At 42.6% G+C, this 21,331-nt stretch overlaps 1 protein-coding gene across 2 annotated transcripts in view; it reads right to left on the bottom strand.

Moving 5' to 3' along the window:
* The window catches only part of PDE3A (phosphodiesterase 3A), a 398,418-nt gene that overhangs the window by 20,822 nt on the left and 356,265 nt on the right, over positions 1-21,331 (bottom strand). Inside the window, exons 10-14 of one of the 2 annotated variants that reach the window (XM_014609546.3) lie at positions 13,837-13,948; positions 10,370-10,483; positions 6,454-6,653; positions 2,537-2,740; positions 382-537 (exon numbers count right to left, since the gene is read on the bottom strand). In XM_014609546.3, the coding sequence (XP_014465032.3) occupies positions 382-537; positions 2,537-2,740; positions 6,454-6,653; positions 10,370-10,483; positions 13,837-13,948 (786 nt within the window). The remainder of the gene's footprint in view (positions 1-381; positions 538-2,536; positions 2,741-6,453; positions 6,654-10,369; positions 10,484-13,836; positions 13,949-21,331) is intronic. The other variant, XM_019489473.2, reaches the window with a different exon arrangement.

Genomic DNA, 21,331 nt, shown 5'->3' with positions numbered 1-21,331 from the left:
CTCAAAGGCATTGGTTTGCTTTGCAGAACAACTTGACGGCATTGGCTGGTTTTAGGAAGTAGTGGGATAGGTTGGAGGGTTGAATGAAAGCTATGCTTAATCTACATTTTCCCATTCAAACGGGGAAAAAAACCTGAGCGCCAGAACACCCTAGAACTCACACCTTCAAGGAACATAAGCAGGTTGGCTTACTTTCAGTCTCCTGAAACTGCAAAGTGAACTTTGCAGGCTTCATGCAGTTCTATCAATATCATCCTGTCAAAAAAAAGATGAAAATCTGCCGCTGATTTGTTCCTACCTCCTTGGCAAGAGTCACAAATTCGGCAATACAATTTAGCACTGGAAGCAAGGGTAGTAGTTCCTGCCTTGACACACATTTACCTGTTCATAAAATTCATTAACAATGCCTTCTGTCCACTGCAGATGCAATTCTTTGCATTTAGCAGGCCCGTTGATGTCAGCCAGTTTGATGCACATTTGACAAACAAGCATGCGGTCATTCTCATTACTCCAGTCAATTCCAACATCATCGTTCACCTGGAAGATACATAACCAGGATGAAACCAGTACAATAGCACTGGGTAAAGGATGTGACTGTAGAGAAAATCCTGCCTTGAGATGGGCTTAAAATATGCTAAGCTACAGAATACAATCTTCAGAACAAATTTAGCCAGACAAAAAATGGTCTAGTTAATGTTTTGAGCTCCTTTTCAAAATGTTTTCTCCTCTGTGAGCATTTAGACTGTCCAACAAATTAGGAGAACAGGGGTGGAAGAGAGGGAGGGGAAGCTGTCAGCTGTCATTACAAATCTATAATGTTAAACCAGGACACACTATCTATAGAAGCCTGTGCATCTGATTCCCTCTACTTGGAGATGGCAAATACCATAATCATTCTTTACATTTAGTCAGACCACGCATACCCCTGGTTGACAACCCCTGTACTAACCAGTGATCCGTTTGCCTATTTCTAAAATCTCACATAATTTATCTCTGGCTATGGGGGTGCCACAAGTGTTACCTCATCCATTTTTGGCTACACAGCCTCAAATGTGAAAACTTATGGTCTGGACAAATGACACATTTACATGAATGATAAGCAGATATCTACTGCATGTTGCTACACTGCCCTAGGATAGATGTATTCTGTCTACTCCAGATCCCAGTGTAATTTACAATGATGTACAAATCCAATGCAACTTACACTCTTGTGAACACATTGTCTGTCCAAGCCCTTCTGCTAAAATTCTCAAATCCAGGGGTTTAAAGGTAGATACCAAAATATACCCAAAATTCTATAGCACCAGGGCCAGTGGATTACAACAGAATTTAACCTGGGCCCAATCTGGATCTGATTTTTGGAGGGTTTGAGGAGCTACAGATCCGTTTCATGAAGAAGTAACAGCACTCAGCATTCCTAAAAATCGATCCATGACTTTAGCTGCATACCTGAGAACTTTGGCATTGGTTTGGAACACAGTAAAACTGTTTATTTTGGGGAATTTAAAGGCAGCAAGCAAGAGAACAGTTACAGAGAGAACTGCACTTTGGTAACTTACAGACTTTTTACATGCGATTTCTACTTTGACATATCTATAGAGAGTGCAAACAACACCTTTCATCTCAAAAAGGCATTCTTTTATTATTGTTGTTCTAATAATATTACTACTACTGCACCATCTAAGACACATGGGGTATTTATACACATGCTCTGGGAGTGAGTGTGTGTGTGTGGGGGGGGGGGGGGAATTGATGCTTTAATCAGAATGGCTCGGAGAGCCACTCTAAAGTGCCCGAAGCAGAATGTGTATCAGTGTCCCTGCACTGAAAAATGGAGGCAGGGGTGCTTTAACCGAAGCTCATTGAACAAGCTTTAGTTAAAGCACCCCCACACCATTTTTCAGTGCGGGGACACGGGTACACACGATGCTGGAGTATGGTAATTTCTGCACTCCAGCAGACTCAGTTAACTACAGTGCCATGAAGCAGCCTTGCTGCATGTGACTAGGTGCCCCTAGTCAGGGAGAAGGACCTCTTTGTGCTAGATTCTATACAAACACAGAACAGCAATAACAACAAGACAATCCCTGCCAAATGATGCACCTCATTATCTAGTTAAAATAATTTATCACTGGTGAATTGCAGTCTCCCCTTAGTCATGGCAGCATCTCCCCAAACCACCATTTCTCCTCTGCCCTAAGATAGTTCAACTCAGTGCCAGAGCAAGGAAGAAAGGGAAAACCCCCCCACTTATGGGAGTGTACTGAGCACCAGTTAGGACACTGTCTATCATCTCCATTCCTTATGCAATCAGCAGAACACAGGCCTTGTTTTATCCCAGGGTCTGAAACAGCAAATAGGATCTAAAAAATCATCTGTGCCACCACATTCAATAAGCAAATATCAAAAGTCCCAGACAAATATTTAGCAGAAATAACTTTTACAGCTTTAGAAAGAAAGGTGCAGGAAAAAAAGCAACATAACCTTTCAAGACTTTCATTGACTATACACTGAAAATTTGCATAAGTCTTTTTACCTTGGCATTGAATTTGGCTACAAAATCAAAGTGTTTCTTCAGATCAGTGGCCAAAATGGCCTCAATTACAAGAAACCGGAAATGCTTGAATTCCACATGGTCGAGATTGACTAAGAAGTTATACTCTGGCCTGGACATGAAAAGATTCCACGCAGCAGCTGCATGATGATTCTCCAAAACAGAGCGGTCATTATACAGCACAGCCTGCAGAAGCAAAACAGTGAATAATCTTAGCATATCAAGTATAAAAAGCGAGAAATAAGAATTACAATGTGGAATGAAACCAACTTCAACTGGCTAGAGAGAGAGTCAAATTTCCCCATTTCTGAAGAATTTGATGACATCTCTTAAACTGAATTGTTACTAGTAATAGTAGTGACTATCTTTCTGGATTGAAAGAGCCAAATTTTACACTCCAAAGGGTCTCTCATTCCTTTTTGACCAGTACCATATGATGAGTTACTGTACTTTCTCACATACCATATGTCCCAAATAACACACCCACCACCTTGTTTTTGGGAAGGCAGATGATGGAAAAAATTTTTTCAGCGCTATGGCTCAAAAAGCAGGGGCACAGCTTACCCTCCTTTTCCTACTCAGGAAAGAGTTACAGTTTTAACCTGTTCATAGCTGAATTGTCAACAACTCTTGGCTGATCAGCCAAGAGTTGAAACTAGATGGTGCTGACAACTGAAATCTATGGGTGGATCTAGGACTGTGGAAAGAGCTAAAAAGCCTTCCGGACTGTGAAACAGCAGGAGCAAGACCAGGAGTAGTTAGCAGACAGCAAAATTGCTGAACAAAGGATGGCTTGCTTAGTGGAGCATTGAAAAAAGAGACAGGGTCATTAACACCTGTGGACTGAAGAACAATTACCTGGAATCAAGTAGTTTACAATAAGCCCTAAAGTCAACTGATTTCTGCAACACTACCCAAATAGAAAGGCTACAATTGCTGCTGGGCACTTGGTTTTATACTTTGGGTAGAGAAGGAATCAAAGCAGGGTGTGACTGTACCATTTCTTCCCACCCTGAATCTGGCCTGGCCAGAATTCACTTCTCTCTCCATGTGGCTCCTGGAGGAAAAAGATTGAAAAAACCAGCAGCCACGTTACAGCATCTTATGGCCATGTTACACCTGAAAAAAAAAAATCAGCTTCCAGGCTTCAGACATGCGCCACAACTTTGGAAAGCTAATTTTTGGGGTAAAGGTGAGTGCAGTATATAAGAAACCATTGTAATCTCTGTGGCAGAATACCAGCTCTGTCTCTCTCCAAACTCTGCTGTCTGACAATTTGGCTACCATGGTCACTGCAGAGGGCAGACTCCTCTTGTCCCATCTGCTTCAGGTAACCCTGAGTTGTAACCTGATTTGGATACGTTCCTGAAGGAGAGGGGAAACCTGCTCCCTCTGCCTATGCGACTGGCATCACATACCTGGGTGAGGGGCTTACGCTCCGTATTGTTCTAAGCAATGCCAACATGACTGGGAGGGGGCTAAAGACCCTGCAGTCTACCTGGCAACCAGTGATGCATTTCAAATTGGATGGCTGGCAGCCAGCAGTTGCTGGCCATCATTGGACCAGGTAAATTAGGTCATAAGGGCTATATAAGTGAAGGACTGCCCAGGAGGAGGGGGGGTAGCCATGATGAAAACTCACAGAGAAGCTGGACTATCTGAAACTTGCTCTCTCTCTCTTGAAACTGTGATTAATGAACTGCTTGCCTCCAGAGGGAATCTCCACCTGCCTCTGGATGATACTTGTCAGTAAGCTACCGAGATCTAACTAGATATATAGCTTGCAGTAACTCAGACGCGTGACTGATCAAAGGCTACTGTGCCACTGTTTGCTCTAAGGTATTTCTCTGATATTTCTCTACCCTGTACCCTATTCCACACCTACTACTTGTAACCAATAAAGTTCTCTTTCGTACTTAGTGCGGGAGACTTATTGGGAGAGGGTCTAGATAATGCTGTGGGGTCCCCTTGGTTCGGCTGACTAAGGGAGACTGTTATTTGTGCTTTGGGCTGAGGGAAGCACCCCAAGTTCTTGCAGTGGGTCAAGTACCCTCAAGGACTACTAGGCCTGTGTTTTCCAGAGAGTGCAGGTCCCAGATCAGGCGACACTCTGGTGGTGGTGGTGTTAGCCCCAGGCTTGTGGGTGTGCTCCAGGAAGGGGGTAAGCCAGATGCGAGGCACCCCCAGGGAGGCACTCGGAGCCTGGAAGGTGGTTGGGCGCAGTGAGGTGGGTGGTTCAACACAGGAGTACCCCGTACTGGCCTGCCACAATCTGTTTTCGTTAATTTTTTAATGGCTATAATTAAAAAGTATTTTATGTATTTATGTAGGGCTTTCTACCACTTTTCAGAGCTGGAGTCTTTAACGGGTTTGTTTCTGAAAGTACTTATTGGTAGGGGTGTGCAAAACAGGCCATATTTGATTTGGATTTGCATTCAGCCCGAATTGGAAACAGTGATTTGATTGGTTGATTTGGATCACTGTCTCAGTTTGATTTGGCCAAATCCAAATTTGAAAGTTCGATGCTGATTTGGACAATCAGCGATTCGGCCGTAGACTCAGCTTTAAATGTTTTTCTGCATCCCTTGAGGTACCAGGCATGGCTCGTGAATGCTGCAATGCTGCAATGGTGGGGCAGATGCAGCATTCAAAAGGAGCCTGCCCCCCTGTGCGCTCAGCGATTGGGCAAGGAGGGACCCCAGGTGCCCCCCCAGACCCAGGAGGCACCAGTCGCTGAGCCGGTGGGGCACACGGGGATTGTGCGGGGAGGGCAGTGTGCTCCCCGGCAGGCCCGGAAGTGCTTCTGGTCCACTACTGGGTCCGCTGCCGAGCACACTGGGGAGCCCGCTGCACCTCTGTGGGACACTCCATCCGCCCTACCATCGTAGTATTCACAAGCTGCCTGGTACCTTGAGCTATGTAGAAAAACATTTAAAGCTGTGTCTATGTCCGAATCATCAAATCTTTATGAATCTCTCCGAATTGATTTGGAGGGTTCCGATTCAATTAGGATTGATTAAAGGGTCTCCTGATTTGATTCAGATTCAGAGATTTGGCCACCAAATCAGGCCGAATCCCTGCCAAATCTCATCAGCGACCGAAGCTTCGCACAGCTCTGCCTATTGGTTCTATCAAACCAGTATAGTTCAACAATTCCTACCACAGTTATAAGGTTTTATAAATATATGATCTCATAGAACTCTGACTATCAACATCACAAATCAGTTTAAATGCCATTTCTTCTGAAGGACTTGCTTTGGGAAATGACAGATGCTGCATTCAGAAAGCAGATTAATTCAAACTCCAAGGTGTGTGTGTATATATATATATATATATATATGTATCTCTTATGGAATTGTCCTGTACTGGCCCAGGTTTTTAAATTACATAGTAAAATTCTGTTTGAATTACATTAATAATCTTGAATATTTAGCATAAGGTAAGAAGTACTATTAGAAACATCATAGGTAATATAGTAGAGAGAGATTGTATTTAGTTTTGTGAAATGTGCATACACAGTTTAGCAATATAGCATAAAGTCAGAATGTTCAATGCATAGGGCTTCCCTATTAAATAGTAGAAAAATTAGCTTCTCTTTCTCCAAATGCTTTAAGCTGTTAGCAAATTCATTAGCAAATTAACCCTATCTTAAGGAAATCCTTATTCATTCTTTGTTGCTGGTGTTACTATGTATGGTGTACAATACATGCATTATGCTTTGCACTATTTGGTAGAAAACAAATTGTGCAATAATAAACATATTATCTGATTCTTACAATGTCATGGTTTACATGTAATGCATCTCTAATAGACACTTTTAAAAAGGAAAACATTATCCTAAAAGACCTTTGAAAACACTATAATTAAACACCATATAAAAAAGACAGCTAAAAACTTACCTGAGGTGCACTGGTTGCAACCAAAAAGGCATTGGTTCTTCCTGGATGATCATAGTCATGCATGGCTGCTGCTACATAAAGGGCCATCAATTCTAGGGCAGGGATATTGCCAGAAAGGCAACCATAGCTGTCATCTGTAGGAGTATACATCTTTGAAAACACGTATCCCATGTGACCATGAGTGATTCCACTATCAGAATCTAAGCAAACACAAAAAGCATCTTAAAGAAGTTTGACATCTTATTAAAATAACTCTCTCAGGAGCACATTTGGGGGTAGGGTGAATTTACAATATGCTTTTTGAGCACAATTAATCACTCAGTAGTAAATTTCATGATTTCTAATAATTTGTATATTAAGGATTATTCTAAGTTACTGTTAGTAACCCCTGATTACACAGCATGGCTCTCTCTCTAAAGACTGGACCATAAAGAAAACCCCGAATCCTTTATGGTCTTTGAATAAATAGCTCAACCAGCCTAGTTGCTTGATTTTAGGCTACTTGTGCAAGTTCATTTAATGGCACAATGGAACCTGATCATAAGAATATAAGAACTGTTATTAATTGTGTCAAACCATAGGTCAAGTTTGCCCAGTGCCCTGTGTCATACAGCAGATGCTGAAAGGGAGAGTGAATTGGGCATGACCAGGGATATTTTTCCCCCAACTGTTCCTCTCTCACTTGCAACCATTTAAGGTATAGGAAGTTCTAATTTAGAGACTCTATCCCTAACTCCCATGCTCAATAACTATGGACGCCCTTTTCCTCCAAGAATCTGTCCAATCCTTTTTTGAATCTGTCTAAATTGTCAGCCTCCACAACATCTGGTGGCAATGATCCACATTTCAATTACATGCTATGTGAAAAAGAAATTCCTTTTGTTAGTTTTAAACTTACTACCTACTAGTTTCTTTTTACGACTCCTAGTTCGTGTATTGTGAGAGACAATAAATAATAAATCCCTATTTACTTTCTCTTCACCATTTAGTAAACCCTTAACAGGCCCCCCCTTGAGTGTCTCTTTTCTAAACTGAATATGCCACATGGCTGTCAGTCTTTAGTCTCACGTCACATGGAAGCCCCTCCCTACTAGGGCTGTGCGAAACACCACCATTTCATTTTGACTTCCGTTTTGCCTTTTTGATGGGACAGTGTTTTGTTTCAAGTTTAGTTTCGAAGCACTGTTCCATTTTGTTTTGTCAAAACTGTTTCGCTGTTTTGACGTTTCGGCTATAATGGAGAATCACAAAACTGCCTATAACTTTGTCATTTCTTGCCTATTTGAATGAAAACAGCAGGGATGGTAGCCCCTGCTGAGGCCACAAAGCCTGTCATGTTTCAAGGAGATAGGTGCAGGGGTTTCTGGGAAACTACACCTCAAGCTGCTGACAAGCAAAACTTGTGACATGTGTGACTGTGTGTGTTAAGGCACAGTTGTTTTTCCCTCCCTCCCTCAGAGCACTGGGATTGGAAGGGACCTCAGGGAAGGATCACAGTTACTGCCCAGCTACACATGTCAATATCAAAGCAGTCCTTCCCCCTTCTTCCTCCTCCCTCTCTTAACTTTCTGTTTCCCTGAAAGCAAGCCCAGCTTCAAAACTTGAAATGTTTCAAAACTATTGATACATTTCGAGTGCCCTCATTTTATTTCAAGGCTGTTTCAAAGCCTTTTGTTTCAATTTTGCTGTTTCAAGCTTGAAACGAGTTAAAACAGTGTCAAAACGAAACACCTGGCGAAAATTCGCACAGCCCTACTCCCTACCTCTAATCATCCTTGATGGCCTTCTCTGGACCCTCTCTGGTATTTCTAAATCCTTTTTCAAGTGTGAAAACCAGAACTGGCACAGTATTCAAGGTGTGGATTTATAAAGGGGCATGATGATACTTTCAGTTTTGTTTAAATTTCCCTTCTTAACAATCCCTAACATTTTGTTTGCCTTTCTGATGGCTGCTGAGCACTGAGTTGATATTGTCAGTAAGCTGTCCACAGTGACTCCCAGATTGCTTTCCTGTGTGATAGCAGCTAATGTAAAGCCCGTCGTAGTGTAAGGTTGGGATCCCTGATTCTAATCGAACCTCCTGCCATGTATACCACACGTGCTTCAAGCATCTGGTGTAGATGCCAAGTTGGGATCAACAATCAGCTGATGGTCCTAGTAGTTCCAGACTAGAACTGACAATCAACTGATCATGGGTTCCAGCCCCGAAACTCCACTGAGGCCAATCCCAGAGCCCCATGCACCAGGATGTCAAAACAAAATCTGCACACAATTTTTTAAGTTTCCAGCATGCCTTGGCCTTGGGATGTAAGAGAGGCTTTGCTGCACATGCAGTCCTGATGCACTTCTCCCCAGTCCTAGGATCTCCTGCCTGAAAAGTGCTAATTGCCTTGGTCTGAAATTCCCTCTGAGCTGCAGGGTAAGGCATGCGGTTTGCCAGATTCAGGCTCCCTGCTATCCAGCACCAGCTGATGGGCTTTGCCCATTCAGCACCCCAAAAACAGCAGCTGCAGATCCTTTCAGGGCTGCACCACATGGATGTCAGTCTGTCAACATGAGGAGAGCTGTCAACCAAGCCCTGCCATTTAGCTGACATCCGGCTGCTTGGACGGGACTACTCTGCCACACATTCAATTTAAGATGTGATGGAAACCAGGCACAAAAATATTATGTATATTTTAAGAATAAATGTTGTGTCTCATTTCCTTTTTTGTCACAGCATTACTTGCCTGAATGTGTGGCTGGGTTACAGCATTATTAAGAGGTTAATTGTGTGTTAAGTATAATGGCTGCCGGGGACCTACTATCCAACATTCCTGAGTTCAATTTTGTTGCTGAAAATGTGGATGAGAGTGCCCTCTGAGAAGGATCTAGAACATACCACTTCCAGAGATAATAAAAGATCAGATGGAGAGATCAGATGGCTTGATCAGATAGGTGAGTCATATGTTCCCATAAATGAATACCTTTCAAATATATATATATATACACACACACACACACACACACACACACAATAAATGGCAACTAAAAAAGTTTATATTGATGAAACATCTTTCCCCCCAAAACATTTTGAGCTAATTCACAAACAGTATACATGCACCACTGTTGACATGCAAAGTACACTTCGAAGAGTAAAGAAGAGGATTCTCCAGGATACAGTAGACCAGATTGATGTGCATTTCTCCATGCACACACTCTTAGTATCTATACAATTTTAAAGCAGTGCAATTCTACAGAACCAAGATTTCTGCACTGATTTTCCCTATTGCATCACTAATGTGCTGTCTTGGAAAACAGGGATTAAAAAAAAAAGATTGATTCCAGCAGTCAAAGGCACACTTTTTAAGTATAAATATTAAGCTTGCAAAGTGCACTGATCAAAAACCCACTGCAACTTTTGCAGATGAATTCTTTCTAACACTGTAAGAGCAAATAATCTATACTAAAAAAAAAAAAAGAAAAAAGAAACAACAGATTTTGTGTTAGATAGACCTGTGTTTCTCAGTCAGGGTGCTGCGGAACCTCAAGGTGCCTTGAGATTCTTTTAAGGGACAACTGGGTACCATGCAATGATAGACCAAACATAATTCACATGATAAACCCAGATATTTCAAATAGAAATCCATAGTGTCAAAAAAATTCTGCCCTGTTGTGGTATTTCGGAGTTTTTTTGCAACAGAAGAATTGTTCTATTATTTTTTCTATCAAAGAAGTCAAAACTAAGAGCCAGCATTTTCTGAAGTGTGCTTTGAGTCCAAAAGGGTTGCAAACCACCGAGATGGACAGACAGGTCACAATATTCATCTGGGAGTTCACTACATGCAGCTTCCTCAATGAGTGATTTTTATCTATCCAATTAAACACACACCATATTCCATTACACAAGTTTTAAAAGCACAATGCATTTAAATACCTGAATCGCTCGCTGACCCCTGGTCATTAATCACAGTTGGGAGTCCTGGGATGGGCTGGGTGGAAAGGTACCAAACAGCGTGTAGAACATCAGTTGCATGGATTCTGTTGTGATCTGTTACAAATCAAATGATACTCATTAAAACATGCCGATTATTTCTAACAGAGGGCGGAGAGCACCATCTAGTGGATCCTGTGGTGAGTTACTTTGAAGCATCTTCAAGGAAAATGATGCCCCCATCACATTTGAAAATGCAGTTTTATTTTATAATTTTGTGAGCAGTCAGCTTTCATTTTATTAGTAGACTGAAGCAGCAGGGGATTTTTTACCATCAGCTAAGGAAGAGACAAAGTTACTGCTCCCTCCAAACAGAAGATAGAAAAGCCTTTAGCTCAAGAAAAGCTGTGTTTCTAGCTGTACATCTTCACTCCATTCTATACAGTCTGCTACTCATGTACCACATGGTATACAGACCAGGTGAAATCCTGGCTCCACTGGAATCAGTCAAAACACTCCCATTTACTGCATACATAAGGGTACGATTCTATCAGGTCTCTAATAACAAGGGCTGTAACAGGTAGCATAGTTACTTCACCTGACTTAGCATAGCTCATGTGAGAATGGGCATACCACAATACTCAGGATATTTGCACATTGCACATAAAAATGTCTCCTATCAGAATTCTAGCCCAAGTTCTTTACTGTGTGAGCTAATTTACCTGCTTGAGAGTGTTAGAGCCCAAGTTCTACTATAAACTTGGCTGTGACCTACACTTTGCAGTGATGTCACACAAAAATAATTGGACATTGACTGCACTCCAGTATTCTTCCTAAAATGCCCCATTGGAGGAGAGATGAGTCCTTCTGCAATAGACAACTAGCTGCAAAAAAATCCTAGAGTATCTTCACATTGGGAACCATGGGGTATGCCTATACTCTCAACTCAGCAGTGGTCACTGCTCTAGAGGTAATTAAAAGATGAGATTCAAGGACACCTGAAGGCCAATCTGAAGAAATGTGATATTAACCATCAATTTCTGGGACACTCGAGCACCGAATTGCTCCCAAAGGTGTCATGTTGTAGAACAAGGCATTGATCATTTTGGGCAAACTCATTTCACTATGGAAGTAGATAGATGAGAGAGACAATGAGGAGAACTGTGACCAGACATCACCAGGATCTACTTCTCCTTGGAACTATATACTATACCTGTAGTCAAACATGCAGATCCCAGATCAGCTTCCTTAGTCATCTACAGACACACCAATGACTTCCCTATTTACTGGAAGACCAAAATCCTCATATCCAAGGGACTGCTGTCACTGCCACTGACCATGGAATATGCCCCCAGACAGATAAAGGCAAGTCCAGGAACTCTGAAAACACTAATGTAAGTCTGGCTTCACAGTGGACATCTCACATCTGGGCTTGGCTTTCTAGGGTGCTTAGACTCTGAAGCCAATCAGCTGAGCTAACTGCAGGGTAGATATACCCCCTATCTGAACAGAGTAATTTGTCAAGCAGCTGCTGAGCTGTAGTCTAAAGCTATAGTCTAAAGCTGTATCAACAATATGGACAGGTATGAGCTGTCCTCAAGCTTCAAACCATCTCACTTGAGCAGGAAAATAGGATTGATGTAATTCAGTCTAGAGATTTTAGTGTGCATATGGGTGATGATGATGAGAGCTGCTCCTACTAACCCAATGGAGAAAAGACCTCAAACAGATTTCACTCTCATAACTTCCAGCTAAGCAGCAAGACAGCAAGAGATAAGAATCCTTCAAAATTTGGAGGAATTGAAATGTCCTGTTATCTTCAGGAAATAATAACCCCCACCCCCCAGAACAGTCATGATCATGAAAACTATTCACAAAAAAATAGACATTATCAAGGACATTAGGTCTGAAAAGTGAGTTATTTCAATGCGAATTAGGTGCCTATATACCACTGAGGATATGACCTTCAGGTATCCTTGATTATTCTAGGTTTTGACTTGCAACAAAATAGACCTGAGATAACTGTTTAAGCATGAAGCTTGCATGGCAATTAACTCAAATAAGCCATGATTGTGCCAGGGAAAAGTGCTAATTTACATATTTCAGTGGGACAATGAGCTTGTACATTTTTAGGATGCTAGGATTTAAATCTTTGTTCAGGGATACACTGATCATCTATTTGTAGCCTAAGGGTAAAATCCTATTCCATCTATGAGGTGTCTATGTGTGATCTTGTTCTATGCTGCTTGAGTTAGTAATCAGTTATAATCAGTTATAGTGGGAAACAAAACCAAAAGGTGGGGGCAGAAGCTTCTCTCTAAGGCTGGAAACAGATATCTCATTTGAGGCAGCCCTGATTGACCTAAGTCAAAACCTGGGACAAAAGAGGAGTGGCACAGTCCTTTATACACAGCCCTTTCAAACAGTAGCTGGGGAGAGCATTGAGCCTGACAGGCATGTCCCTGGAATGATTGGCAATTAAGTTGAATGAGCTGCTATTAACTAACAGACATATATAGCTCTGTCTTAGGAAAAAGTGTCAGTATGTTTTATATTGCTTATTTCACAGGTACTTAAAGAGGGACCATGGACTGGTACATAGAACAAAAGGCTTTCTCCTGAGAGAAATGTGATGTCTGTTTATACCCTAAGAGAGGCAATTTGGGGAAACAATCAAATCAGGCTTGCTGGAAGCAAATTACATACTATGTTCTGTTGTTTAGGTTGCTAATGAATGATAACAATGGCTAAGAATCAGAATAATTTTAACCCATATGTATAGATTTCATTCACATACAAGGTGGGGAATTCTACGGCCTGTGCACTGGAAAGCCTGATGCAAGCACCGGTTTATCAGATACATGCTGAAGGACAACACTTAACTGATTTACAGGACTAATTTTCAATTAGTGACCTGGGCCCATATCCTCAGTGGTATATAGGTACCTAGTTCGCATTGAAATAACTCACTTTTCAGTAAGACACAGGCTGTGTCTACATAGCCTCTCTGTTGAGACTGGGACTACTGTTGAGAAATAAGTCCTGCTCACCCACTCCCACTGTGTGTACTCAGGACTGGAAATTAGGCTGAACAGAGAGCTTAGAGGTTTGAACCTAAGGTCATGCTCTAACATCATCCCTGGGGAGCTCCTGAGGCAAGGAGCTGAACAGTGTTCCCAGTATTGGCAGGGTGGTAGTAGTAGCATGGACATAGACTCCCAAATGCCTAGAGTCGCTTTGAAAAAGTCTTGGGCTCTACAGTCAGTCAGCCATAGCAACTCTGAATGGATCAATGCTTAAGTATTTTAAAAAGTATGAGAGTGATAGTCAAAAGGTGGTAAAGAAAATACAGCCCATGAAAGAATAAATAACTACTGGGAGAAGGAAGGACGTATTACAATTTTTTACTGAAAAATGAAAATCAGTGATCCTGAAAAATATACTCCTATTTATCCGGGAGCTTTACTTACAAGGTATGTCTCGGTACCCACACTCCAGTGCGTGAAAGTAGTTCATGAACTCCCTCACTGGAATTTTAAAGGTTTCAAACAGACCCATATCTTCAAAAAGCTTGTATGATACCTGAAAAAAGTAAAACCAACATTCAGCTAAGTACACTAAAATGATACCAGAATGAAAAATTAGAGATGACTATAACTAAGTCATGTGATGCACTCCCCCCTTCCATGTACGAGATTGTTCCTACAACTTTTGTCAAGTGTGTAATGGTAACCAGCACTTCCACTGAGCTACACTTTTAGCCATAAACAGCCCAAAATGTTCTAGATACCTCCTTAAAAAACAAAGGCATGAATAATACACTCCTTGTGACTTTTCAGAGGTACAAATAAAAATGTGTGAAAAGCTCCTTCCTAGTTTCTGTCCCAAAAAGCATACCATAACAAAAAAACATTTCTATCATTTTAGCAGACAAGCAGTAAGCAGGGGATTTTAGCAGTAAGCAGGGGATGGGAAGAGGAAGGCAAAGCTGACATATATGGACAAACATTTGTGGGTTTAATGATCAAAATCTTGCAGGTGAAATGACGGAAGTAAATGTTCAGAAAGCACAACTGAAGTAAATGACTTCTCAAGTGGCACTTGTCTTGGAAAACAGGATTGTGAAAAATGTTCATGGAAAATCATGGAAGAAGGCATAAAGACATGGTAAATGAGGAGTCAACATGGCTATTGGAGCTGGAAGTAATGGTGGGATGAAAACATTAATAGAGAATTAGGAAAAGAGACCATATCAGGTCTCAGATGGTGCAGATAGGGGTACTGGATGTGAGGGCATGAAGAAAACAAATGCAGACTTGATATAAAGTGCAATAGGACTTAGTAATATGTTAAGTTTATTCAGCTTTCCTCATGAATCAGTTTTGAACCACTCTAATAATTTCCCTTGCTGTTCTCTGAATGTCCTCCAATTTATTGCTGACTTTCTGGTAATGAGATACTGAGAACCACTATATTTAGTCTCACCACAGCTGTATTGATGAAGGTCTTCTGTCTCTGTTCCACGATAGGCTGTATCTGTCTATCATTCCCCAAATCATTTTGGCTTTTGTTTTCATGTAGCATGTAAAAAGAGCCTAAATCAGACTTCAGTCTACCTTTTCCTTCAACATGTCAGTTGTATGGAACAGGATTTGCAGTCAATAACACCTAGGGTGTAGTACCCAAACCTGAATTAACTGAAATGTTGAATAACCTTACTGTGCATCACAGTAGAAAGTGGGATCTGAGATGACAAATGCAGGGTCCAAATCTACACAATAACTTCATATCTTTGCATCCGACTTCTGGTCTTAAGTCTCCTTCCTCAGCAAGTGACAGTTTTCCTGCACTCCAACTCCTAGTCCCTGTTCTCCCTTCCCTCATCCTTCTACCAGACTCCTGTCTACTCCCTCTGCCACATCTCCATTCTCAGAATTGGCTTATGTCCCTTCCTACATACCAGCAGCAGGGTCAAGTGAGACAGAGCTCCCTGCTTTTCATGAGCACACTTCACAGCAGCCTAGAGCTATATGGAGTCATCAGAGCTTCCAGTAGCAAAGCTCTAACAAGCTTCTACTGCAACGGTGAACTCTTGATTTGCCAAAATTTATAAATTGGCCAGTTCTATCTGGCTTTTCACATGGATGGGCAAAGGGTGATCTCTGATGCAGAAGGATAGGAGGTGAGGAGGTCTCAAAGGAAAAAAAATAGCAGTATATTTTAGTGGGTGCAAAACAATGCATTTTTGTCACTAGCTGCTGTCTTAGAGACATTGAAACCTTTTCAGCTAAAATAAACATGCATAACATTAAAAAAAATACAAAAAAGTGGCTTGAGGCAGACACTTGCTTGTAAAACTTTAGCCCAAACAGTTACAGTTTGGACAAGTTGTAGAAGCCATGGAGAACAGGGCCTCAAAGTAAAAAGTTTCAGGCAACTTTGACCCATGGCATAACCCCACATATTAAAATGAGGTCACTGAACTTTGTCCTAAGGAAGCAGGGATTTTGTCCTTGTGGAGTTGTAAGAGAAAGACAGAAAATATTTTAATGTCATTGCCAATTATGAATAACCCATGTGTAGCAGGACAGGTCATGGGGTGGCCGTGGCACCCCCTAATCCTGCCCACACTTTTGGTCTTCTATGCAACACCCCCTCCCCCCCAGACCAGTTATCTCACCTGCCATACCTTGGTGCTGTTTGATATTAATTGGGAGGCTGCCCCCGAGTCCTGGAGCACCCTCACTGGTGCTCAGTCTAACCTGACATCTCTCATGATTGTTGGGACCTCTGCCCACTAGCCAAAACAACACAGTTCTCCACCAGTCTCTCTCACACACCAGCAGACCTTATTGGTGCCTGGCTGGCACTGTGAGTCAGTAGCCACCATCTATGGCTCTAATGACCCTTATTTAAGCTGGCCTCATAGTCATGTCTATACCTCACAGATGTGACTCAGTCGCTGCTTGCCTTCCTGGATAGGCCTGGTCTTTCCAGTCTCAGCCTCTTGTTGGCCCCAGGCCACCTTGGTTGCCCCTTAGGGCTCATGCTCTGGCCTACTTGGCCTCAGACTGCCTCTGTTGCCCCTTCTGGGTTCAGGCTCTGGTCCTCTCAACTTCAGCCTGCCTATGCCTTGTACACCAGCCCCTGGTAGGACTCAACATAGTGAGCCCCTCCAATATCCCTATGGCCTCCTTTCCTCCCTGATCAGCCACTCCTGGTCCTCCAGTCTAAGCTAGAATAAAAATCTGTAAGTCCCTCCTCTGGGTCATCATACTACTACCAGTCTACCTTCCCACATCTAACTCTTCCCACCTTGGGAGTACCTGCCATGGCTTGCAGCACCCGCTCCCTACCAGCCTGAGCTGGCAGGAACTCTCTTGGTACAGCTCAAAGCTACACTGCCCCTCTGCCTCAGGAACCCAGGTTTATATCCTCTGGGCTCTTCCCCCTTCCAGTCAGGTGCTCTCTTGGCCAGCTGCAGGTGTGCCTCCTCACCTTAATGGGCAGCTCACTGCCTAGGCTGCAGTGGTTCCCTTGCTGCCTTCTGACCTATAGCTACTGCCTGCGGCTCTTTCTGCTGCAGTCTCTTCCTTAGAGTAACAACAGCCCCAGGCTCCCTGTTATACCATGATAATACCATGGCAGGAATTAAACCATCCATCATTCATTTTGGATCAAAGCAGTATAACCCATTCCCTATCATATTTCTAGCTTTGGAGAACTGATGAGTGACAGAAAGGCTCTGCCTGCAAAAAAGGTGAAAGGAGGCTTATCTCCATAGTCTCATTTTAGCACCCTAAAGATAATTCTTCTCTTTTTTCACAGAAAATGCAGCTTCCCCCCTACCCCCCAGTTTCTCTCATTACTGGTTCATTGAATAAGTGTTCTCATATTGTATCAGTACATCAGCTGTTTGGTGGAGGGCAACAAAAATGGTTTGGAGGTCTTATGAGGAGAGGCTGAGGGTACTGGGAGGCTGCCCCTGAGTCCTGGAGTGCCCTCACTGGTGCTTAGTCTAACCTGACATCTCTCGTGATCTCTGGGACCTCTGCTCACTAGCCAAAACAACACAGTTCTCCACAAGTCCCTCTCACACACCACCCCATGACCCATAAAACTTATGAGGAGAGGCTGAAGGTACTGGGTTTATTTAGTCTGGAGAACAGAAGACTGAGAGGGGGATTTAACAGCAACCTTTAACTACCTGAAGGGGGTTCCAAAGGGATAGAGCTAGACTGCTCTCAGTGGTGACAGATGACAGAACAAGAAGCAAGGGAGGTTTAGGTTGGATTTTATGAAAATCTCTTTCACTAGGAAGGTTGTGAATCACTGCAGCAGGTTACCCAGAGAAGTGGTGGAATCTCCAACCTTGGAGGCTTTTAAAACCTAGCTTGACAAAGCCCTGACTGGGATAATCTAGTTGGGGCTGGTCCTGCTTTGAACAGGGGGTTGGACTAGATGACCTCCTAAGGTCCCTTCCAACCCTAATCTTCTATTATTCTATGATCATGATAGTATTAATACTGGTTTTAAGGAAAAAAAGAAACAAACTTTTATCCCTTTCCAGATATTTTTTCTGGTAAGGGATTTGTGTACAGAAAGAAGGATGAAATAAACACTGAAAAAGATTTGATTTTTGGAGTATTTAAATTCCTGGTAACAGTGATCTATGATGCCATGGCAATCAACCATGGTCCTGGTTCAAGGACAAACATTAGCAAGGACAAAGTCTTATTTTTGAGGAATGTTAATAGACAATGAAGATGGCGATAAAGGAATATGAGTGGTATTGCAGAAACAAGAATTTAACTTTTTTGTTAGAACATACTGGGATTGCTTGTGTACACAAGTGTATTTTAATAAACCAGAGTTTGAATGAGAGCTAACCATTCAGGAGTAATTCCTGTTACTTTGCTGCATCTTGCCCTCTCAACTCTATTGGGCAGAGATCAAGAGCTCATGTATTTTCTGTTCCTTGCATTGAGGAATAGTTAGATTTTTAGAAGGTATCCATATATTCATAAGTATAAAGAGCAGTCATTACATTAGATTTGAATATGGGATACCAGAGAGTCTCAATCAGGTGCTATATAAAGGGGGAGGAACAGGTACTAGAAAAGAACCTATTGAACCAATGAGCTGAAGCACAATGACTTGCTGAAGTCCTGAAGTTCCTTTCATGGATAATGGTTTTCCTGCAACTGTGATACCTGACATGTCTGATACAGTTCTCATAAATAAGGAAGAATGTGATTACTGACAGGAAATATTAAGATAAGCACAGATACATTTTCCTCTTCTCAAGAGATGTCTACAGCTCTTTTTGAAGATATGGAAACCCAAACAAATTACCATGATGTAAACAAGGGTTTATAGCACAGTAGCTACTCCATGGTAGGGATACTGCTTCATTGGTCAAGGATGATCCTGCAGTCTGTCACTGCTGGGTGCAGGGGGCTGGAATAGATGACCTCATTAGGTCCCTTTTTCCCTACTTTCCTATGATCCTATAATATTAGGAAGGGCAGACAGAGGTCAATACTTTAAGTAAAAAAAATATCCTTCTTAGAACACAGAGTTTGAACAAGACAAAATATAACAGACTCTTCAAGAAACAATTAGGAAAAAAAAATCTTTCCCTTTTCTTTAATATATGTATTGTGAAGATCTGAGATGAGCTACAGTGATCTCAGCCATCCCTCTAACTTATGCTTCAGTGGCTAACAGGAGATTTGTAATGGAAAATCCCTGTGTGTCTTTGGATAACTATAGGCAATCAAGAGTGAGCAGTGACACAAAGAGCTTGGGGCAAGTGTTAGTTTATGAATTTCAGGTATCTATCAGAATTCAACATGACTGCTTTGAACAGAAAACATGCTTCTTAAAATCTATGCCACTGGGGACAACGAAGGAATCAAAGGGAACCAGAGGGTGGTGGTGGTGCAGAAACAATCTGTTCTGTACTAAGAAACCTTATTATGACAATATAAGAAACAGAACATTGGGAAGGAGCTAAAGATTATGTTCTTAAGCTTCTCCAAGTCTAGATTTTTTTCTCATTCTTCTATTCTGTAGATCTTTACTTTTTGTGTCTGTCCCAGGGAGACATAAATGGAGGTCCCGGAGCACCCTCTTAGAGCGGGACCCAAGGCAGGGTTGAGCTGCCCGAAGAAAGAAACAAAAAGCCCTGAAGAGAGGGCTCACTTACCTATTACAGAAAAAGCCAAGCTGTGCCAAGAAGAGCCACCGGTGTGGTTCATCAGCCACTTATATTTGCGGCTGGGGGCGGTGCCGGGCAGATAACATCATCAAAAACTGCCGCCCAGCTGATTTAAAAGCTGGCAGCGGGGAGACAGGAAGGGAGGCAGCCACACTGGAGCCAGGAGGTGAAGCTGCTCCCTGGGCTCCACAGTGGCAGGATTGTAAGCGTGGCAGGGGGCCAGACAGGGACCCACAGGAAGGGTCCCAGCTCCCCTAAAAGGATTACCCACCTGGCATGATAGGACAGCTGGGCCAAGGAGGATGGCATGGAGGGATCCTGAGGATCAAAGACGCCGGATCCATGAGTGGGGCAGGCTGAGACCCGTACCCTGATTTGTTCTTTTCTTCTCTTTTATTTTCTTTTACCATTTAGAAGGATGCACAGAGTGCAAACCGGGGAAGGTATCCAAGAGCACCCCTCCGGATCAAGAGGAGGAAAGGAGACAACATTGTGGACTGTGATGCCTCAATAAAGGGAGAGCAAACGTTGAGGCAAGGATGGTCTCGCACCAGGTTGTCACCTGGGGTCAAGAGACATCAAGGGATGGGCAAGAAGGGACAAACATAGGAGGGAACATCAAGGAGACAGGCCAGCGGTCCATCATCCAGTTGTCCTGAGGGATGACGTATGACTGGGGTGTAGGGAAGGTGGAGCCCCAAGAATGCCCGCAAAGGGCAGCACCCGGTCTGCAAGATTCCATGAGGGGGAACCCTACCACTGAAGAAAAGAAGATCAAGGTGTGGCAGGAGAGTGTTGGGACCTCTCTTGGGGGTGAACGTAGCCCAATGCGCAAGTCCAGGGGACACACCCCATGGCTGGAGCTGGGCGTGTGCTCTAAGGTCGCTAGAGAGTGCCTATATGAGACCAGACAGGTGCAGGTGCACCAATCTTTCCCTAATATTCTTCAAGCTATCCCTCAACTTCTTCCTCCTTACTTTTATTCCTTTCAATCTTTCCTTCTTCTGTGAGACAGCTATAAGAAAGAACATGGAAAGAGAAAATAAATTTGCATTTATTATCTGGATAAAAGTTTTAACAGCACCTAAGTGACATAGAATTCTGAGCCTCATTTCAGAAGCACTAGGCACTTATGATTAAGTCCAACAGCAATGAGACTCAGCCACCGCAAGAAATTTCTGAGTCCTGCACAGTTTGTACGCCCCAAAACATCTTAAGAATAGATATATTGGAATCAGCAGGAATTGACACTGGAGGATTTGTCAACTCTCTCTGTACCCAAGAAAGATTATTCACACCAGGCAGCTGCATCTCTCAACAGAAAGGATTTTGGTCAGGCCAGTAGGGCTGTGTGAAACAGCACTGTTCCATTTTGACTTGCGTTTTGACGGAACAGCGTTTTGTTTCAAATTTCATTTAAATTCAAAACTGCTGTTCCATTTCATTTAATCGAAACAGTGAAAGTGTTTCGATGCTGTTTTGACGTTTCGCCCATAAGCTATAACGGGGACGCTCGAAACAGCCTATAACTTTGTCATTTCTGGCCTGATTTGGATGACGCTTGCAGGAAAAGTAGCCCCTTCTGAGGGCATGAAGCCTGCCAAGTTTCAAGGTGGAGGGGTTTCAGGGAAACTGCACCTCAAAGTTTTGAAAGCAAAAAACTCACGTCATGTGTAGGTGTTAAGCCACAGTGGGGTCAAAACTGCAGGCATGCTAACCCCTGCTGAAGCAACGAAGCCTCC

Source organism: Alligator mississippiensis, chromosome 4 (genome assembly GCF_030867095.1).
Source record: "Alligator mississippiensis isolate rAllMis1 chromosome 4, rAllMis1, whole genome shotgun sequence".
NCBI classification, from domain to species: Eukaryota; Metazoa; Chordata; order Crocodylia; family Alligatoridae; genus Alligator; species Alligator mississippiensis.
Note: the sequence above shows the minus strand (reverse complement) of the source record. Positions and strands in the feature narration are given on the sequence as shown.